Here is a 17,528-nt window from a genome sequence, read left to right as displayed (position 1 = left end):
ACAACTTGTGTGTGTGCTACCATGACATCACACGCATGCACTATGTGTCACGCAAAATGTCTCTTTTGGATGTTAAAAGAGTCGTGTTTCAACAGACAAATAAGTTGGAAATGAATATATACCGCATGATAGACCAAAAATATATTTACAATGCTAATTTTTTAACTACCGCGTTTTATTTTATTTCTTTTTTAACTACCGCGTTTTATTTTATTTCTTACTAATACGTAGTATTTGTTTTTTTACCGCATATTTGAAAGTATTGATTTTGGTTCATTTATGCGGATGCGGGTATTCATTTCAACTTATTTGTCTCTTGAAACACAACTATTTATGCTCCCAATAAAACAAAATGAATGTTCTAAATAACAAATTTGGTTGGAATTGTTAATATAAATCAAATTTGGAGAAGTAAAACATGCTGGCCAGTTTTTTATTCTATGGTAAAAAGCATTCGTGAATTTCCCGCGAAGAATGTATTCGCGAGATAAAGCATTTCCCTTTTAAATATTCATGTAAATAAGTTTGGCTTTTCGCTTCTGTTTCTACATTTTGCTTGGTTCTAATCTCAAAGATTAGAAGTCTTTTTGTGACCTTTTGGTTTAGCTTTTTTTAAAAATAGATTTTTATAGTGTAATATCTTTTTGCTACAATTATTTTAACAGAAAAATATTTAAGAAAAGTTATGAATAAAAAATTCGTTTGAATAGCTTATTCTAAAATGTAATTCGAAGTATTTCATCATTTTATTATAATTTTTTTTGGATCCAAATTTTGAAAAAAATTCTTAAAAAAGTTATTTCAAATAGCATTTCATAAAAAAAAATATATGTGATTTTTACTATGTAAAATCTCTAACAGTGAATATTTAAGTTAGTGAATGTCAAAATCCCATTTTTAACTGAGTTTTAGAAATACAAAGAAAAAATAATTTTTTTACTCTCTCCGTCTCACAATATTAGTCGTTTAAGGTTTGTTCACGATTATTAAGAAAATGATTAACTGTGTTGATTTCAATTATAAAATTAGTAGCATTTACTAAAATACATTATTAATTGTAGTTAGTAGAGTAGTTAAGTCAACTGAATTAACGGATTTACACTACGATTTGCGATCGCGTTTTACACTACGATTTGCGGTTAGTTTATATCTATTACGTGCGGTTTGGATTTGCCTTCCAGTCATTGAATTGCATACCGCATATATGATAATCGCCCAACAAGAATGAATTTCATGTTATAAAAATTGGTTTGATCTGCCATGAACCTTTGCTTCTATTGGTTCCCATAAGAAATCAAATTCCAATCAATTGAATTCTTTGTTCATCGTTTATCTTTTCTTTGTATGCTTGGTTGTTATTGTCACCAATCTGCCATGATTGCTTGCAACCGTGAGCAATTTTCTTTTGTTGCAACATGATTGAAATTGTGCTCGATACCTTTTCTATTTGGTAATCCATTCGAGTGTGCTTCATGCGGCTCCATCCTCAATTTGCTTCAATATAAACCTAGTTTCTGTATTCGTTTTTTTTATCTCTATGAAAAACAACTTTGATAACACTATTGCTTTATTAAATACGGTCTTTCTCTCCTTGTGAGAGCTTTGGTTTTTCTCTCCTTGTTGAGAGTTTTGGTTTTTCTCTCCTTGTTGTGAGAGCTTTGGTTTTTCTCTCCTTGTTGTGAGAGTTTTGGTTATTTATCTCCTTGTTGTGAGAGGATACTGGTGTGATCACAAGACATTATATGTTTTACCATGAGTTTTGAAGATCTTACTATTTTGAGTTGGAATATCAGAGGTGCTCTTAGTTTTGAGGGTCGCCGACATGCGAAGGAATTGGTAAAGAAACATCATCCTCTCTTCATTTTTATCATGGAAACCCATTGTCCTTTCTCAAAAGCATCACTATTTTGGAATCGTCTTGGTTATGAGATATGTGCTCTCTCTGAAGCGTCCGGTCATTCGGGAGGTATTTGGGTGCTGAAAAGTAAAGGTTGTGATTATGATATTACTGTGATAGATGTCTACTTTCAAGCGGTCACCATTTGCATTAAAAAGGCGAATTGTATGTGGTTTTGCTCTGCTATCTATGGTACCCCTCAACTAGTCAATCGTGAGAAATTATGGAGCTATCTTATTTCTATTCGTGACGATATTTTGAGTCCTTGGGTTATGATAGGAGATTTCAACGAAGTCCTTCATCCGTCCGAGATAAAGGGGGGCATCTTTACAGCTAGACAAGCTGAGAAATTTTCCAATATGATGGAGCAATGTAATCTTATTGACCTTGGAGCTACGGGTAGTACTTATACTTGGACTCGTAAGGAACGAGGGATTCTGAAGGTAGCTAAAAGGTTGGACAGGGCCCTTGGTGATTCTGCGTGGCGTACTACTTTTCCTGAAGCTTATGTAGAGAACTTGACACAGAATTATTCCGACCATCGCCCTATCCTCTTAAGGGGTGTCGGTTTTGTTCCAGCTAAACGTGTGCGACCCTTTCGCTTTCAAGCTGCTTGGCTAACACATAAAGATTTTCCAGAGGTAGTCTACAAAGCTTGGGATAAAGGTGAGCATATTGTACCCGCGAGTCTTGAGCATGTTCGGTTAGATGCGACTACATTCAACAAAGAGGTGTTTGGCGACATTCATAAAAGGAAAGGTATTCTTGCGGAGAAATTAAAGCAGGTGCAACACATGTTAGAAACGGTTGATTCAACCCACCTCATCATGACCGATGCATCACTCCAAAAAGAATATAATGATGTTTTGAAACAGGAAGAGATCCTTTGGTACCAAAAGTCAATGGAGAATTGGGTGAAATTGGGAGACCGTAACACAAGCTTTTTCCATACTCAGACACTAGTGAGGAGAAAGCGAAATAAGATCCAAGGTCTCTTTCTTGAAAATGGTCAATGGAGTACTGATGATGTTATCCTCCAAGCAGAAGCCATAAATTACTTTAAACAGTTATTTGAGGTAGACCACTCCACTACTCCTAATACTTTATTGGTTAATGACATGCCTCGTTTAAGTGAGCAATGCAGAGACTCTCTAACAACACCAGTTCGTAAGGAAGAGGTGAGGAGAGCCGTGTTTAGTATGAAGTCATATAAAATGCCTGGTCCTGATGGCTTCCAACCCATATTTTTTAAACATTTTTGGGAAAGAATTGGTGATGACATATGACATCTCGTGCATACGGCTTTCAATAAGGGTACTATTAACGCTACAATTGCAGAGACATTAATTGTCCTAATACCCAAGGAGAGTAATCCCCAAAGGTTAAGGAATTTTAGACCCATCAGTCTTTGTAATGTCATCTTTAAGGTCATCACAAAAGTTTTGGTTAGTCGCTTGCGACCATTTCTTGCTGACCTGATATGCCCTCTCCAAAGTAGCTTCATCCCCGATCGAGGTACTACGGATAGTGGCATCCTCGCCCAAGAGGTTGTTCATTTCATACATCATTCTCGTGCAAAAAAGGGCTCTATTGCATTCAAAATTGATCTTGAAAAGGCATATGATAGGCTTAATTGGGACTTCTTGGAACTCACTCTCCATGATTTTGGTTTCCCCCCGGCAACTATCTCTCTCATCATGAGTTGTATCTGATCTAGCAATTTGAGTGTTCTTTGGAATGGTGCAAAAACTGATCATTTTACTCCATCTAGAGGTCTACGCCAAGGCGATCCTTTATCCCCTTACTTGTTTGTTCTTTGTATGGAGAAACTATCTCTTAGTATTCAACAGAAAGTCTTAAGTGGAATATGGAAACTTATACAGGTATCTAAGGGTGGCCCACAATTATCTCATGTTCTTTTTGCTGATGATGTTATGTTGTTTTGTGAAGCTAGTACTGAACAGGTCAAAGTGGTTATGGATACCTTAGAGGAGTTTTGTTCAGCTTCGGGATTAAGGATTAATACCTTAAAATCCAAAGTTATGTGTTCTAGAATGGTTCAAGGGGAAAGAAAGCGTGAGATACAAGATATTTCAGCTATTAAATTTGTGGCGGATTTGGGACATTATCTTGGTTTTCCTCTTGTCAAGGGTCGAGTTTCTCGAGATGTATATAATGACGTTGTTGATAAAGTTTCAAAAAGGCTAGCTACTTGGAAAGGAAATATATTGAATAAAGCAGGACGAGCCTGCCTAGTTAAGTCTGTCACAACAGCAATTCTCGTGTATACCATGCAACTTTATTATCTTCCTACTTATGTTTGCAACAGGTTAGATAAGATGGCAAGGGGTTTCCTTTAGGGGGGTGATGGGAGCTCTCGAACTTGGAATCATGTTAATTGGAATATGGTTACAACCCCTAAACGATTTGGTGGCCTAGGTATTCGTGAAGCTAGACTTGCTAATTTAGCTCTGCTTGGTAAGTTAGTGTGGAACATGCTTCATAATAAAGATAAATTGTGGGTGAAAGTTCTTTCCCATAAATACAAAGGCAACACGTCTTTATGGATGAATAAGAAACATAATAAACCATCAATCACTTGGCGTTGTATTCAACATGCCATTACAAAGTTTGCTGCAGGGTATAGTTTTCGGGTAGGCTCCGGAGACTCATCGATTTGGAATATTGACTGGACACAACTCGGTCCCCTTTGTCAATTTTTCCCATTTGTTAACATCAGTGATTCAGTTATGTGTTTGAAGGATGTGTGGGAGAATGGTAGGTGGAACCTGCAAGGTCTTGCCACTATGATACCAACCGATATTATTCACTATATTCATCAACTTCCAGCTCCTAATAACTTGGATGTACGACTTCAAGATGCGTGGACTTGGAGGCATGAAAAGAAAGGTGAATATACTTGCTCGACTGGATACTATTGGCTTCTTCAACAAAATAGAGATTGGAATGTGAATTGTAACATGAATTGGCCTTGGCGCCTTAAAGTACCAGCAAATCTCCAACACTTTCTATGGCTTTGTTTTCATAATGCTCTCCCTATTAATGCCCGTCGGCATCATTGCAACATGGTAGCTTCTCCAAGCTGCACTCGTTGCTCTTCACCCATAGAGGATATTCTTCACTGTTTACGTGATTGCCCACACTCTAGAGAGCTTTGGCTCCGCTTGAATATGGGGCGTTATAATAAGTTTTTCTCTGAATTTGATGTCAAGGTTTGGCTTCATGAGATGACAAAGGGTACTTCCTCTATTTTGTTTGTTACAGGAGTATGGTATGCGTGGTGTTGGAGAAACAATACTATTTTTGAGGATCAACATTGGCGTATTCAAGATGTGGTGTGAAAGACCTTTTTGTTACATGATGAATGTATTTCTTACTATCCCAATCTTGGTTTAGACCGACACTCAGCGCGCTTCTTAGCTCATTGGATCCCCCCTACGGAAGGTACACTCAAACTCAATATTGATGGTAGCTTTCTAGAAGATTTTGGTTGTTTAGGTGTTGGTGGTGTTGTTCGTAACCACGATGGAGATTGGATAACTGGTTTTTCTCACTATGAAGTTGGAGGTGATGCGTTATTAGTTGAGTTACGTGCTATCCAGTTAGGTCTTGATTTTTGTAGTAAAAAAGGCTATGTCAACATTATTTGTGAGAGTGATTGTTTGGAAGCAATTAACTTAATTATTGATGGTCGTGATCATACATTGCACACTTATGCTACTGATATCCTTCGTATTAGAGATGTTTTACAAGGAAATGGAAATACAACATTGGTGCATGTTCTTAGGGAACAAAATATGTGCGCAGATTTTATGGCTAAGGAAGGATCACATGCAAGATGCTCTGCTCTTTGGAACTGCCCTCCGCCTAGCATGGAATCTCTCTTCTTGAGAGATAAGCTTGGAACTTAATTTCGACTCTCCCCCCTTTTTTCTTTTTCTTTTTGTCTCGTTACATTGTAACACTACCAAAAAAAAAAGTGGAGTAGTTAAGTTGGATGAAATTCAATAAATAAGGGTATAATAGTGGAAAAAATAATAAATGATGTATTGGTATTGTAAAGTGACAATTATTTTGACAAAAAAATGCTAAAGAAACAATAATTATGAGACGTATTGAGTAATTTATAACAATCGGGCCCGAGATGTCAAATGGAGGTGCCAAGAATGGCATCCTTCTAGGATTAGAAGAATTTTGGCTTAATTAATGATTTGGTCCCTTAAGTTATTTGTTGGTTACATTTTGGTTCCATAAGTTATTAACGTTACAATTTGGTCCCTTAAGTTATTTGTTGGTTACATTTTGGTCCCATAAGTTATTAACGTTACAATTTGGTCCTTTAACTTACTTTTTGGTTTCGTTTTGGTCCCTTAACTTATTTTTTGGTTTCGTTTTGATCCCTTAACTCTAATAACATAAAGGACCAGAGTGGTTGACGGAGGAAGAGTTAAGGTACCAAAACGAAACCAAAAAATAAGTTAAGGGACCAAATTGTAACGTTAATAACTTATGGGACCAAAATATAACCAACAAATAACTTAAAGGACCAAATTGTAACGTTAATAACTTATGAGACCAAAATGTAACCAACAAATAACTTAAGGGACCAAATCATTAATTAAGCCAAGAATTTTTAGCCTTGTGTGCTTTTGTTTCCCTAGCCATGTTGGCTCATTTAAGTTTGATAGTTTTTCCTTGCTACCTAGTTTTCTTTTTCTTTATTTTTTCCTCTTATTTCTATTTGTTGTTGGGCTAGGCCCTCTGTTTTCATAAAACAATAATGTGGGCATTAAAAGTTAAAAGTGTAAGGTAAAATATAAAAATGTAGGATATATAATTATATTAATTAGTCTTGGTGTATTTTCATCAAAATTCTACAAACATTATTTTTCTTTAGAATACATTATGAATATTACTTTTTTCACATGTGTTTTTTCTTAAAAACACATGGAAATGACGCTTTTTTAAAGCACGAGAGTCCAGGTAAATTTTACACAATGTATTCTCAACATTAGTATAAGAAGGCTTTTTGATATGTTTCAAGTCTATTTGGTGCAACATTCACCATGTCTTTATGAATTATTTATCGGGTGGTTGTATGTTGTTGACAAGTCCTATTCCTAACCATAAACACTTTTCAAAGTGCTATAATGGCACCTCGCGCGCACATTTACTACTTTTGTGTAACAAACCAAAGTGAAGGAGATATCTATCCATGGCAGAATTGGTTTTTGCACTCATAATAAAAAGAAATCATTATTGTTGCAAGGGATCCAATTGAAGAGCTCTACAAAGAGTACTCATACTCGATTGAAGTAATTGATTACGGATTAAATGATCTATTGTATAATAAATAGTTACGTAAAAGTTGCAATGTATAATAAGATTAATAACTTACAAACATGCGTAAACACTTTCAAACACTCTCAACATTTAAAATGTCATAAAATGAATTTAATCATCATGCAAAACTGAATGAACATCTAAAATGTCATAAAGTTGTAGTGAAAATATTCAATACATATTAAAAATCATAAAAGGGACATAACTGTTGAGGTATTAAAATTAAAATACTAACATGCATCATTCATGTGAAAAAAATAATAATAATCAAAGTGCATATAAATGCTGCAACGTACCCAAAATATCATTGTCATGTTATTCCTTTACCATAACATCTACATTTGTTGGCCTAGGATCTCCCTCGACTGGAGCCACTAGTTTGGGGGTGCGATACTCTTTAGAATCAAGAAATGTAACTCGGTATGTGATGCCAATGTGATTTCAGAAATAGACCCTCATATCCTCTGGTATAACACACACAAAAAAAATATTGGAATGCCTAGTCTATACGAAAGACATTATAAGTGAACAATAATTACCCAAATAACTAAACAACATTCAAATTCATAATCATATTTACCAAATTCAAAAACTCTTAACATATAAAATGTGAAGTAATGCTTAGGCTTAGAAATTTTGACACTTCGTCGTTGTTCGAGTTTGAGAAGCATGTGCTTTTGTTGATTTTACTTTTAGTTAATTAATAGCACTCGTACAGTTTATTAAAGAGGCACCCAATCCAGTTAAACAATCTATGTATCCAAATTTTTATCTTTCTATTACATTTCCCGTATTTTTTTTTATGCAAACTTGGATAGAAGTGTTCTCAATCCTTAATGCTTTTTAGAGTTATCAAAGAATCATTGACTAAGCAGTATTATATTTGTTAAAGTGAAACTTAACTCCCATCTTTTAAGTAAAATTCCCATAAAGGTGGTCAATCAAATTTTTCGATAAAGATTAATCATCGATGAAGTTGACGAATAATTCACACCAATACTATAGTTATAAAAAATAAATTGGAAATGAATATAAACCTCAAGATAGATGGACCAAAATCAATACTTTCAAATATTGGAGGATTGAAAAATAATCAAAATATTTTCCAACGGCTAAAACCAACATTCCATCATTTTACACGGACCAAAAATCCTTTATTTATTAATTTTGTTACGTCTGCAGCAACTTAACCTAATTTTTTCCCGCTCATTTGCTTTATTAGGTTTGCAATTATTTAACCTAACAAATTCCATATAAAAAAATGCATTGCACACCAATTTCATTCCTATCCGTTTGCCTTTTTTTTCTGAAGAAAATATTTTCTGCCATATCAATGATCTTACAGGTTAAAGATTATTTATTGGTCTCTATTATAGTCGAGAAAACCCGTGCGACGCACGGGTCAAAAGTCTAGTATATTTACAATCCTAATTTTTTTAACTACCGCATTTTATTTTATTTTTTGCTAATATTTGTTTTTTTTACCACATATTCGAAAGTATTGATTTTGCTCCATCTATGCGGTATTCATTTCCAACTTATTCTATATGTTGAAACACAATTATTTTCAGAATTGAAATAATATTTTAAATATTCATGCAAATAAGTCTAATGGAGTTGCGCCAAGAATGGCGTCCTGCTGGGATTAGAAACTATAATTTTTGAGACTGTTATGCTTCTGTTTCCCTTGGCCATGTTGGCTCATATAAGTTTGAGAGTTTTTTCTTGCTACCTAGTTTTCTTTTTCTTTATTTTTTTCTCTTATTTTTGTTTGATGTTGGGCTAGGCCCTCTGTTTTCATAAAATAATAATATGGGCATTAAAAGTTAAAGTTAAAATTGTAAGGTAAAATAAAAAAAATGTAGGGTATATAATTTTAGTCTTGGAGTATATCCATCAAAATCCTACAAACATTATTTTTCTTTGGAATTTATATACAATTACTTTTTCCTTCCTATTATTTTCTCAAACCCCCTTTTTTTTTACAAAAATATCCATGGGATTTCGGATTATATAATCCAAACACAGCTTGAATGTGTTCCGATTATATAATCTGAAATATGCTTATACATAAGCAGTTGCGAAATTTGCATTTAAAAACAACAAAAAACAGAGTAAAAAATGATAAAAAAAACATGTCAAATAAAATCAAAAAATATAAAAATACCAACAAAAAATTATGAAAATCAAATAAAACTAATGCAATTTTTTCGGATTTTTTCTGAAAATATGAAAATTTGAAAAAAATAATGAAAAGTGGGTCGAAACGATAGAATTTTGGATTTTGAGGGGTGGAGTTCCGTAAGAAGTCCCTTTCAGGAGAGTCTTGATCCTTAATTTTATATTTTTTTGATTTTTTGGGAAAGTTTCGGAGCAATCAAGTGGCCCGAAATCCGAATTTTTGAATGAGAACAACTAACAATGACCTAAAACATAAGGATGAAAGTCAGGAAGATTAATATGGTCCTTAAACTGGTTATCCATGTTACAAACATGCTCATTATTGTGATGATACAGTTCAGATTATATATCTGAATTGTTTTTCCCATAAATAAGGGTGTTTAGGGGGTGTGCATATTCTATAATTCGAAAAACAAGGAACACATTCTATTTTTCGGGGTGTTCGGATTATAAAATCCAAATTGGTGAAAAATTCATTTTTCCAAACTAAAACAAATGGAAAACTTAATTCGGACTATAAAATCCAAAAATCACATGGGCATTTTCGTAGAAAAAATAGGGTGCGCGAGAAATAGGTAGGGTAAGAAAAGTAATAGTCTAAATTATAATGGCCATGCGGGTCAATGTTAGATGCACTAGCTAATCTGTTGGGCTTATTTGCTAGTTGGTCTCATTTAATTTTGAAAATTGATATTTAGGCACCTTCAACTGCTTACCAACACCTTAAACTTTTGAAAATACCTCCATCAGGAGTTATGTCTCGTTCACTTCGGTTCATGAGTTACAAAAATATACCACAGTTGGGAATTAGGATGCAGTAGTAGAAAGCAAAATTGTGTGTAATTCATTCAAATTTTTCGATAAAAATTAATCATCGATGAAGTTGATGAATAATTCACACCAATATCATGGTTATAAAAAATACGGACTAAGAAGAGTAACTTCATAGCATAAGTGACAAATCAGGAAGAATTCTTATTTACATTTTAACCATTTATTGTGCTGAAACTATAAAACTATGTAACGAGTAAAAATTACAACTATTTTAGTCATCCTAGGACATATTATGCTTAGTGTTTTGAAGGATTTCTTCATCTATTAATTTTGTCCTCATGCTCGGAAGTATTTGTTTAGTCTTTGATTTTGTATGGCATTCTCAAATAGGATTTCAATTTTATGAATATTTAAAAAACAATATTGATTTGTGTCTTTTTCTATCATAAGAGTTTAAAATTTTTATTAAAATTTGATATTGGTCACCATATGCGATTAAAATTTGATAATCATAAAAAGAAACACTATGGAGACAAAATATGCAATTAGGCCACCCAATCAAATCAAAACAATGACTCAACAATAACATATATTTATTGGAAAATGATTCCCTAACTTTGTACTAGTAACAGATTGCCTAAAAAAACTTTATAAAGCCATAGTTTTATAGGAAAATGATTCCTTAATCTTTTCATGGCAAAATGATTCCTTAATCTTTTCATGGCAAAATGATTCCTTAATCTTTTTATGGCAAAATGATTCGTTAACTTTAGAATAAGTCAAAACAATATTTCTTGAGAGGTACCTGTAAAAAAAGTTGTTTACTTGGTCAAATAGTCTAAAAGGTACTCCCTCCGTTTTAAAATGAGTGTCGCTTTAGCAAAAAAAAATTTGTTTCAAAATGAATGTCGTTTTACATTTCCAATACAACTTTAATTTTTTTCTTCCAACTTTATCCTCTTCAACTTTTCTCTCACACAATTTTCAGTGCAACTTTAAGTTTGTCTTTTTCTTATAAAGTAAGGACAATTTAGTAAAAATGTTATGTCTAATGATTATTTCATTCAATTTCTTAATTTGTGTGCAATAGGCTAAAATGTGATGTAAAGGTTCCTCAGATGTAAAAGTTTATTAGTAAATATTACTCCGTAAAGATCCCTTGCACATATATTCCCTTCGGTCACTATTATAAATAAATTTTGACTTTTTAGATTCATTCAATAAATGATATATGTGGTCTACAATATAGACTACATCATTTAATCTAAAAAGTAAAAATTTGTTTATAATAGTGATCAGAGGGAGTATATCACTAGTAGATATTCCATCCGGTCACTATTATAAGCAAAAGTTCATTTTTTAAATTCATTCAATAAATAATGTATGTAGTCTATATATAGACCACATACATTATTTATTGAATGAACCTAAAAAGTCAACTTTTGACTATAATAGTGACCGGATGGAGTATAACTAAACTATTTTCTTTTTGGTGGTTGAAAACAATCAATGTTATTTATGCTTTCGATGTGTTAACTTAATCATGTTTGAGATTAGGTTTTTAGGCTTCTTATTCATGTAACTGTTTGTATTCTTCCAAGACACCCGATGTGTCACTTAGATGCATTGTTAGTCTTAAAATATTTTATTTTTGCTTGTAAAAAAATAAAATATATATAATGTGATGTTCTATCAAAGGTATCGAACTATCTTTCAAGAACCTTTTTGCCAACACTCAGCCTCACCATAACCGAACTTTCTTTACCAATCATCAGCCAACAATTGACGACCTCGGGAAGCTTTCCCTCACCAAACCTATTACCAAGAGCGAGGTTTTCGCTGCCCTTAACACCATGAAGCCTTATAAAGCCCCCGGCCCTGATGGTTTCCAATGCATCTTCTTCAAACAGTACTGGCACATAGTTGGAGATGATATTTTCCATTTGGTTCAATCAGCCTTCCATACAGGTCACTTTGATCCGGAGATTTCGAACACGCTCATTGCACTCATCCCTAAGGTGGATCCACCTAACACCTACAAAGACTTCAGGCCAATCAGTTTGTGCAACATTGTCTATAAAATTATTACAAAAGTTTTGGTTCAGCGTCTTAGACCTATCCTTAATAATATTATTGGCCCTTACCAAAGCAGCTTTCTGCCTGGTAGGGGAACTTCTGATAACTCGATTATTTTGCAGGAAATTATTCATTTTATGAAAAGATCAAAGAAGAAGAAAGGTTATGTGGCTTTCAAGCTCGATCTTGAGAAAGCCTTTGATAATGTCAATTGGGATTTTCTCAATTTTTGCTTGCAGGATTTTGGTTTCCCAGACATCACCATCAAGCTCATCATGCATTGTGTTTCCTCCTCTACCTTCTCTATTCTTTGGAATGGAAACAAAATGCCTTCTTTCAAGCCTTCACATGGTCTCAGACAGGGTGATCCTCTATCCCCATACCTCTTTATTCTTTGTATGGAGAAACTCTCTCTTGCTATCAATAATGTTGTTTTTCAAGGAGAATGGGAACCAATTCAAATCACAGGCACAGGGCCCCAAGTTTCTCACCTCCTCTTTGCAGATGATGTCCTTCTCTTCATCAAAGCAAGAAACTCCCAACTGAGATTTGTTACAGATTTATTTGACAGGTTCAGCAAGGCGTCTGGTTTGAAGATTAATCTTTCAAAGTCGAGAGCCTTTTATTCGGCAGGTATCCCTCAAAGGAAAATCACTAGCCTCACCGCTATTTCTGGCATCCGGAGCACTACTTCCTTTGATAAGTATCTTGGCTTCCCCATCTTGAAAGGGCGGCCTAAGAGGAGCGATTTCCATTTCATTATCGAAAAAATGCAAACCAGGCTGGCATCTTGGAAGAATAGGCTTCTCAACAAGACAGTGAGATTGACTTTAGCTAATTCTGTGTTAACTTCTATTCCTTCCTATTTCATGCAAACTAACTGGCTGCCCCAAAACATCTGTGATAGCATAGACCAAACCACAAGAAACTTCATCTGGCGTGGCACTAATAATAAGGGAATCCACTTGGTAAATTGGAAGAAAATCTCTCTTCCCAAAAATCTTGGTGGATTGGGTATTCGTGCAGCTAGAGAAGCTAATACTAGTCTTCTTGGGAAGCTTGTTTGGGACATGGTTCAGTCTACTAATAAATTATGGGTGTCTCTCCTTTCTAACAAATACACAGGTGGCCACAACACCCTTTATGCTAGTGCCAACAACAATAGCTCCCCAACTTGGTCTTCAATCATTCGTGCCAAAAACATTCTTAAGGACGGATACACTTGGCGCATTGGTTCGGGTTCCTCATCCTTTTGGTTCAGCAATTGGAACTCTCTTGGCCCTATAGGTAATTATGTTCCTGTTATTGATGTCCATGACCTTCAATTATCTATTAGAGATGTTCTTTCTGCTCCTGGCAATCATGCTCAGGTTCTTTACACTAATCTTCCACCAGCTGTCGAGAATTACATTAACAACATCCAAACCTAGTTTAACGACAACATTGAGGATGCCTTAATCTGGTCTCAAAACAAAAATGGCACTTACACTACTAAAAGCGGATTTAATTGGCTTATCACCTCCAGAGTTCCTGCAGCTGAACCCACTCTTCACTCTTCTTGGTCTTGGATTTGGAGATTAAAGGTTCCGGAAAAGTACAAGTTTCTTATCTAGCTAGCGTGTCAAAATGCGGTTCCCACTCTTTCCCTGCTTCACCACAGAAGCATGGCTCCCTCTCCCATCTGCACTCGTTGTGGAGAAGAAGATGAAACCTTTCTGCACTGTGGCAGGGACTGCCGCTTTTCTAAGGACATCTGGCAGAAAATTGGTTTTATAAGTAACGATTTCGTCACAGCTGCTACAACTTATGATTGGATAAAACTTGGTATTTCTGGCTCCCGTACTAGTATCTTTTTAGCCGGCCTTTTGTGGGTTTGGAGACACCGTAACTTAATGTGCCTTAATAATGAAACCTTGTCTTTATTTCGGCTGTGTAACAACATCATTTCAGCAGCTGATGCAGCCAACTCTACCTTCAACGGTGAAGAAAATCCTCCTCATTCAGACCGATTGGTGAAATGGAACAACAGAAACCACCAAGATTTCATTCTTAATGTTGATGGCAGCTGCATTGGGACCCCTCCCCGCATCGGTTACGGTGGTGTCCTTCGCAATAGTTCAGGTTTTTTCATTTCAGGCTTTTCCGGTTTCATTCCTAATTCAACGGATATTTTGCTAGCGGAGCTAACAGCTATTCACCAAGGACTGAAATTGGTTATGGATTTGAATGTGACTGAGATAATGTGCTACTCGGATTCCCTTCTAGCTGTTAATCTTATTGCGAATGACACTCCTAGATACCACATCTACGCCGTTCTTATCCAGAATATCAAAGACCTGCTAAATGATCGGAACATTTCCCTCCACCACACTTTAAGAGAGGGGAATCAATGTGCGGACTTCTTTGCTAAATTTGGTGCTAATTCAGATGCTGATCTTGTCGTCCTTCGATCGCCTCCAGCTGATCTCCTCCCCTTGCTTAGAGCTGATGCGCTAGGCATTTATTTTGTTAGAAGCTAGCTGTTTGTTTCTCTGCTTTCTGTTTCTGTTTTCTTTCCTTTTCCTTTTTTTGTTGCTGTTAGCTCTTTTGTAACCAAAAAAAAAAAAAAAGGTATCGAACTATGATTACTTTATAATAACATAATTTTGTTTAATGGGAAAATGATTCCTTAACTTTTAGGCCTCCTTAAAAAATAAAAAATAAAAACTTTATTATTATGTGCCGAATATTCGTTTTGTGAAAGTGAAATTAGGGTTAAGGTTCATCTGCAGCCATATATAAACCCCCCTTTCCTCTCACACCACCACACATCACACTCTCTCCCAACACAGCAACAACAGCAACCGAACTCAATACCAAACAGAGAAATCAAGATGGCTGAACAAACTTTCATCATGATCAAGCCTGATGGAGTTCAAAGAGGACTCGTATGTTCCCTTCTCTCACACCTCTTTTTTTGATTCACAATTCTTCGTTAAATTCTATGTTTTTTTGTTGTTAATTGATGATTTTTCTTGAATTTCGTAATAAATCATCCTTATTTGGTTATTATTATCTGATTTGTTGATTTTTCCTATCAAAATTTCGTTTTTTTTTTTAAAATATTTGAAGTGGGCTTTTGAAATTTTGTGTTTTGAATTGATGATCTTGCTATGCTTGACTGTTTAGAAAATGGGTTGATTTGTTGGTATGAATTTTTCTGATTCGATAAATTTTTTAGCTAAATTTATTTGTGTGGTTGTTTTGAATTTGTAGATTTGTTTGATGCTGAAAGTTTGGTAATTTCTGACTGAAAAATTTGTGTTTCAGGTTGGTGAGATTATCAGCAGGTTTGAGAAGAAGGGTTTCTACTTGAAAGGTAACCCTTAGCATACTAACTTTTAGTTGCAAGACTATGTTTTAATCCTGTTGTTTTGTTCTCTGATCATAATGAAAGAACTTTTTCTTATAGAGAGATCTATTTTGAAAGCTGTTTGTACTACTTGTAAATCTTTGATATGCTAGTATGTTACTAATCTAATTCATAACATGATTATTTGACAAACAATTGAAGATTTTATAGTATGAATTTTGTGAGATCCATTTCCAAAGTTTGGGATCCACGAGTTTCACCCAATAAGTGAGTGATTGTTAGAGTGTTAGAAAGAGTGTCACCAGCACTTCTCAATTGATATGTTAGTATGTCACTATTTCATAACCTGATTGTTTTGAAATTCAAAGTTGAGGTTTTCCTTTCCAAATGTTGATTTTCAAGTGTAGTTTAATTTTGTTTTTGATACTTCTAAAATTTCAGGTCAATTCTGGATTTTAAAATATTTGGATTTTCTGATTTTTAAATTGCATTAATACAAATTGCATCAGTCTTTTCACTTTGAAATTATTTGTGATGGTGAATGATTCTTGAGACTGGACTTCAGGTTTGAAATTTTTGAATGTGGAACGTGCTTTTGCTGAGAAGCACTATGCTGATTTGTCTGCAAAGCCTTTCTTCAGCGGATTGGTAGAGTACATTGTCTCTGGCCCTGTTGTTGCCATGATTTGGGAAGGGAAGAATGTTGTGACAACTGGCAGAAAGATTATTGGTGCCACAAACCCTGCTCAATCTGAGCCTGGAACTATTCGTGGTGACTTTGCTGTTGAGATTGGGAGGTATACAAATTTTCTTACATAGTCTTACTATTGAAGCAAGCTGTTCTTTTTAAACCATTTGTTTTAAATTTTAACTGCATGTATATGAATATGAACATGTTTCTGTTCTTATCTTCGTCTAGTATAGTGAATTGTAGGTTTATTTTCCTGTTCTTAAGACTTGATTTTACTATTCCTCATGTAAGTCACCTTGATATTTTTTTTCAAAACAAAAAAAATCCTTCCATGTTTTAAGTCAATCAAAACCTCATGTCTAACAATGATACTTTAACTGTTTTTGTTAAAGATAAAACTTAGATAAGAGCTTGGTATCCTTACCAATAGCTAATAGGTGCTTATTGAAACGATGATACTTTGATTGTTTTTGTCCCAGCATCAAACATCATCTATTTGGAATAAGATACATGATTCATTACAAAAGAATGCCATTGTTTGATTTGAAAACTTGTATTAAGATTACAATGAACTTGATCCAAGCTCTGTCCCTTAACTAATCAAAAGTGCTCTAGAGTTTATTTGCTGAACTTGATTTTAAGTTACAGAATGGTGTATAATTTTAATCACTATTGATGCAGGAACGTTATTCATGGAAGTGATTCTGTTGAAAGTGCCAACAAGGAAATTGGTTTGTGGTTCCCTGAGGGACCTGCTGCATGGCAAAGCAGCCTCCACTCGTGGATTTACGAGTAAAGATAAACCTGAAGTTGATCGGGAATTTGCCCTATTTTGATCCTTTGCTGGAACTTTATGAGTGTTTGATGCCTTGGTTTTGATGTTAAGTCTAGTTATGTTGTCGTATCTGTTGAAACATGTTCTCACATTCTGAAAAATTTAATCTGAACTTGAAGTTTTGGTTTGGTTTTCCTATCGTTCATTTTTTATTTTGCGTTTTAGCCATTGATGTGGTTGCACTTATATTACACCATTATTATTTTAATTTATCGGTTGTGAGGCAAGATACTTAAAACTTGTGTTGTGGTGTTTTGTTGTATAATTTTGGTACGTGGATTTTGAAATTCAATGCTTTCACAATCGACCTTTTTTAGAATACACATTTGCATAGACAGATCCCTTAGGTTGGTTGGAA

The 17,528-nt window shown here is 34.6% G+C and overlaps 2 protein-coding genes across 2 annotated transcripts; both read left to right on the top strand.

The window, feature by feature from the left end:
- Positions 1 to 1,752: 1,752 nt before the first annotated feature.
- Positions 1,753 to 4,257, top strand: LOC146896371 (uncharacterized). The gene is made up of 2 exons (XM_085733213.1): positions 1,753 to 3,075; positions 3,781 to 4,257. The coding sequence occupies exons 1-2, from the start codon at positions 1,753 to 1,755 to the stop codon at positions 4,255 to 4,257; spliced, it is 1,800 nt and encodes a 599-aa protein (XP_085589339.1).
- Positions 4,258 to 15,097: 10,840 nt separating this feature from the next.
- NDPK1 (nucleoside diphosphate kinase) lies at positions 15,098 to 17,304 on the top strand. The gene is made up of 4 exons (XM_085732260.1): positions 15,098 to 15,219; positions 15,602 to 15,650; positions 16,210 to 16,441; positions 17,017 to 17,304. Exons 1-4 carry the CDS (start codon positions 15,166 to 15,168, stop codon positions 17,129 to 17,131), a joined length of 450 nt encoding a protein of 149 aa, XP_085588386.1. The 5' UTR covers positions 15,098 to 15,165; the 3' UTR covers positions 17,132 to 17,304.
- The last annotated feature ends 224 nt before the right edge of the window (positions 17,305 to 17,528 follow it).

This window comes from Medicago sativa, chromosome 8 (assembly GCF_051527215.1).
Source record: "Medicago sativa cultivar Bolivia chromosome 8, Bolivia_mono, whole genome shotgun sequence".
NCBI classification, from domain to species: Eukaryota; Viridiplantae; Streptophyta; class Magnoliopsida; order Fabales; family Fabaceae; genus Medicago; species Medicago sativa.
The sequence above is the reverse complement of the archived record's forward strand: the minus strand, read 5'-3'. Positions and strand labels throughout refer to the sequence as shown.

Bases quoted from the DNA above. Each gene is read 5' to 3' on its own strand.
- LOC146896371 (XM_085733213.1), top strand. From the start codon at position 1,753: ATGAGTTTTGAAGATCTTACTATTTTGAGTTGGAATATCAGAGGTGCT. The intron at 3,076-3,780 runs GTGAGGAGAGCC...AAACTTATACAG, and splicing joins CACCAGTTCGTAAGGAAGAG to GTATCTAAGGGTGGCCCACA.
- NDPK1 (XM_085732260.1), top strand. From the start codon at position 15,166: ATGGCTGAACAAACTTTCATCATGATCAAGCCTGATGGAGTTCAAAGA. The intron at 15,220-15,601 runs GTATGTTCCCTT...TTTGTGTTTCAG, and splicing joins ATGGAGTTCAAAGAGGACTC to GTTGGTGAGATTATCAGCAG. The intron at 16,442-17,016 runs GTATACAAATTT...CTATTGATGCAG, and splicing joins TTTGCTGTTGAGATTGGGAG to GAACGTTATTCATGGAAGTG.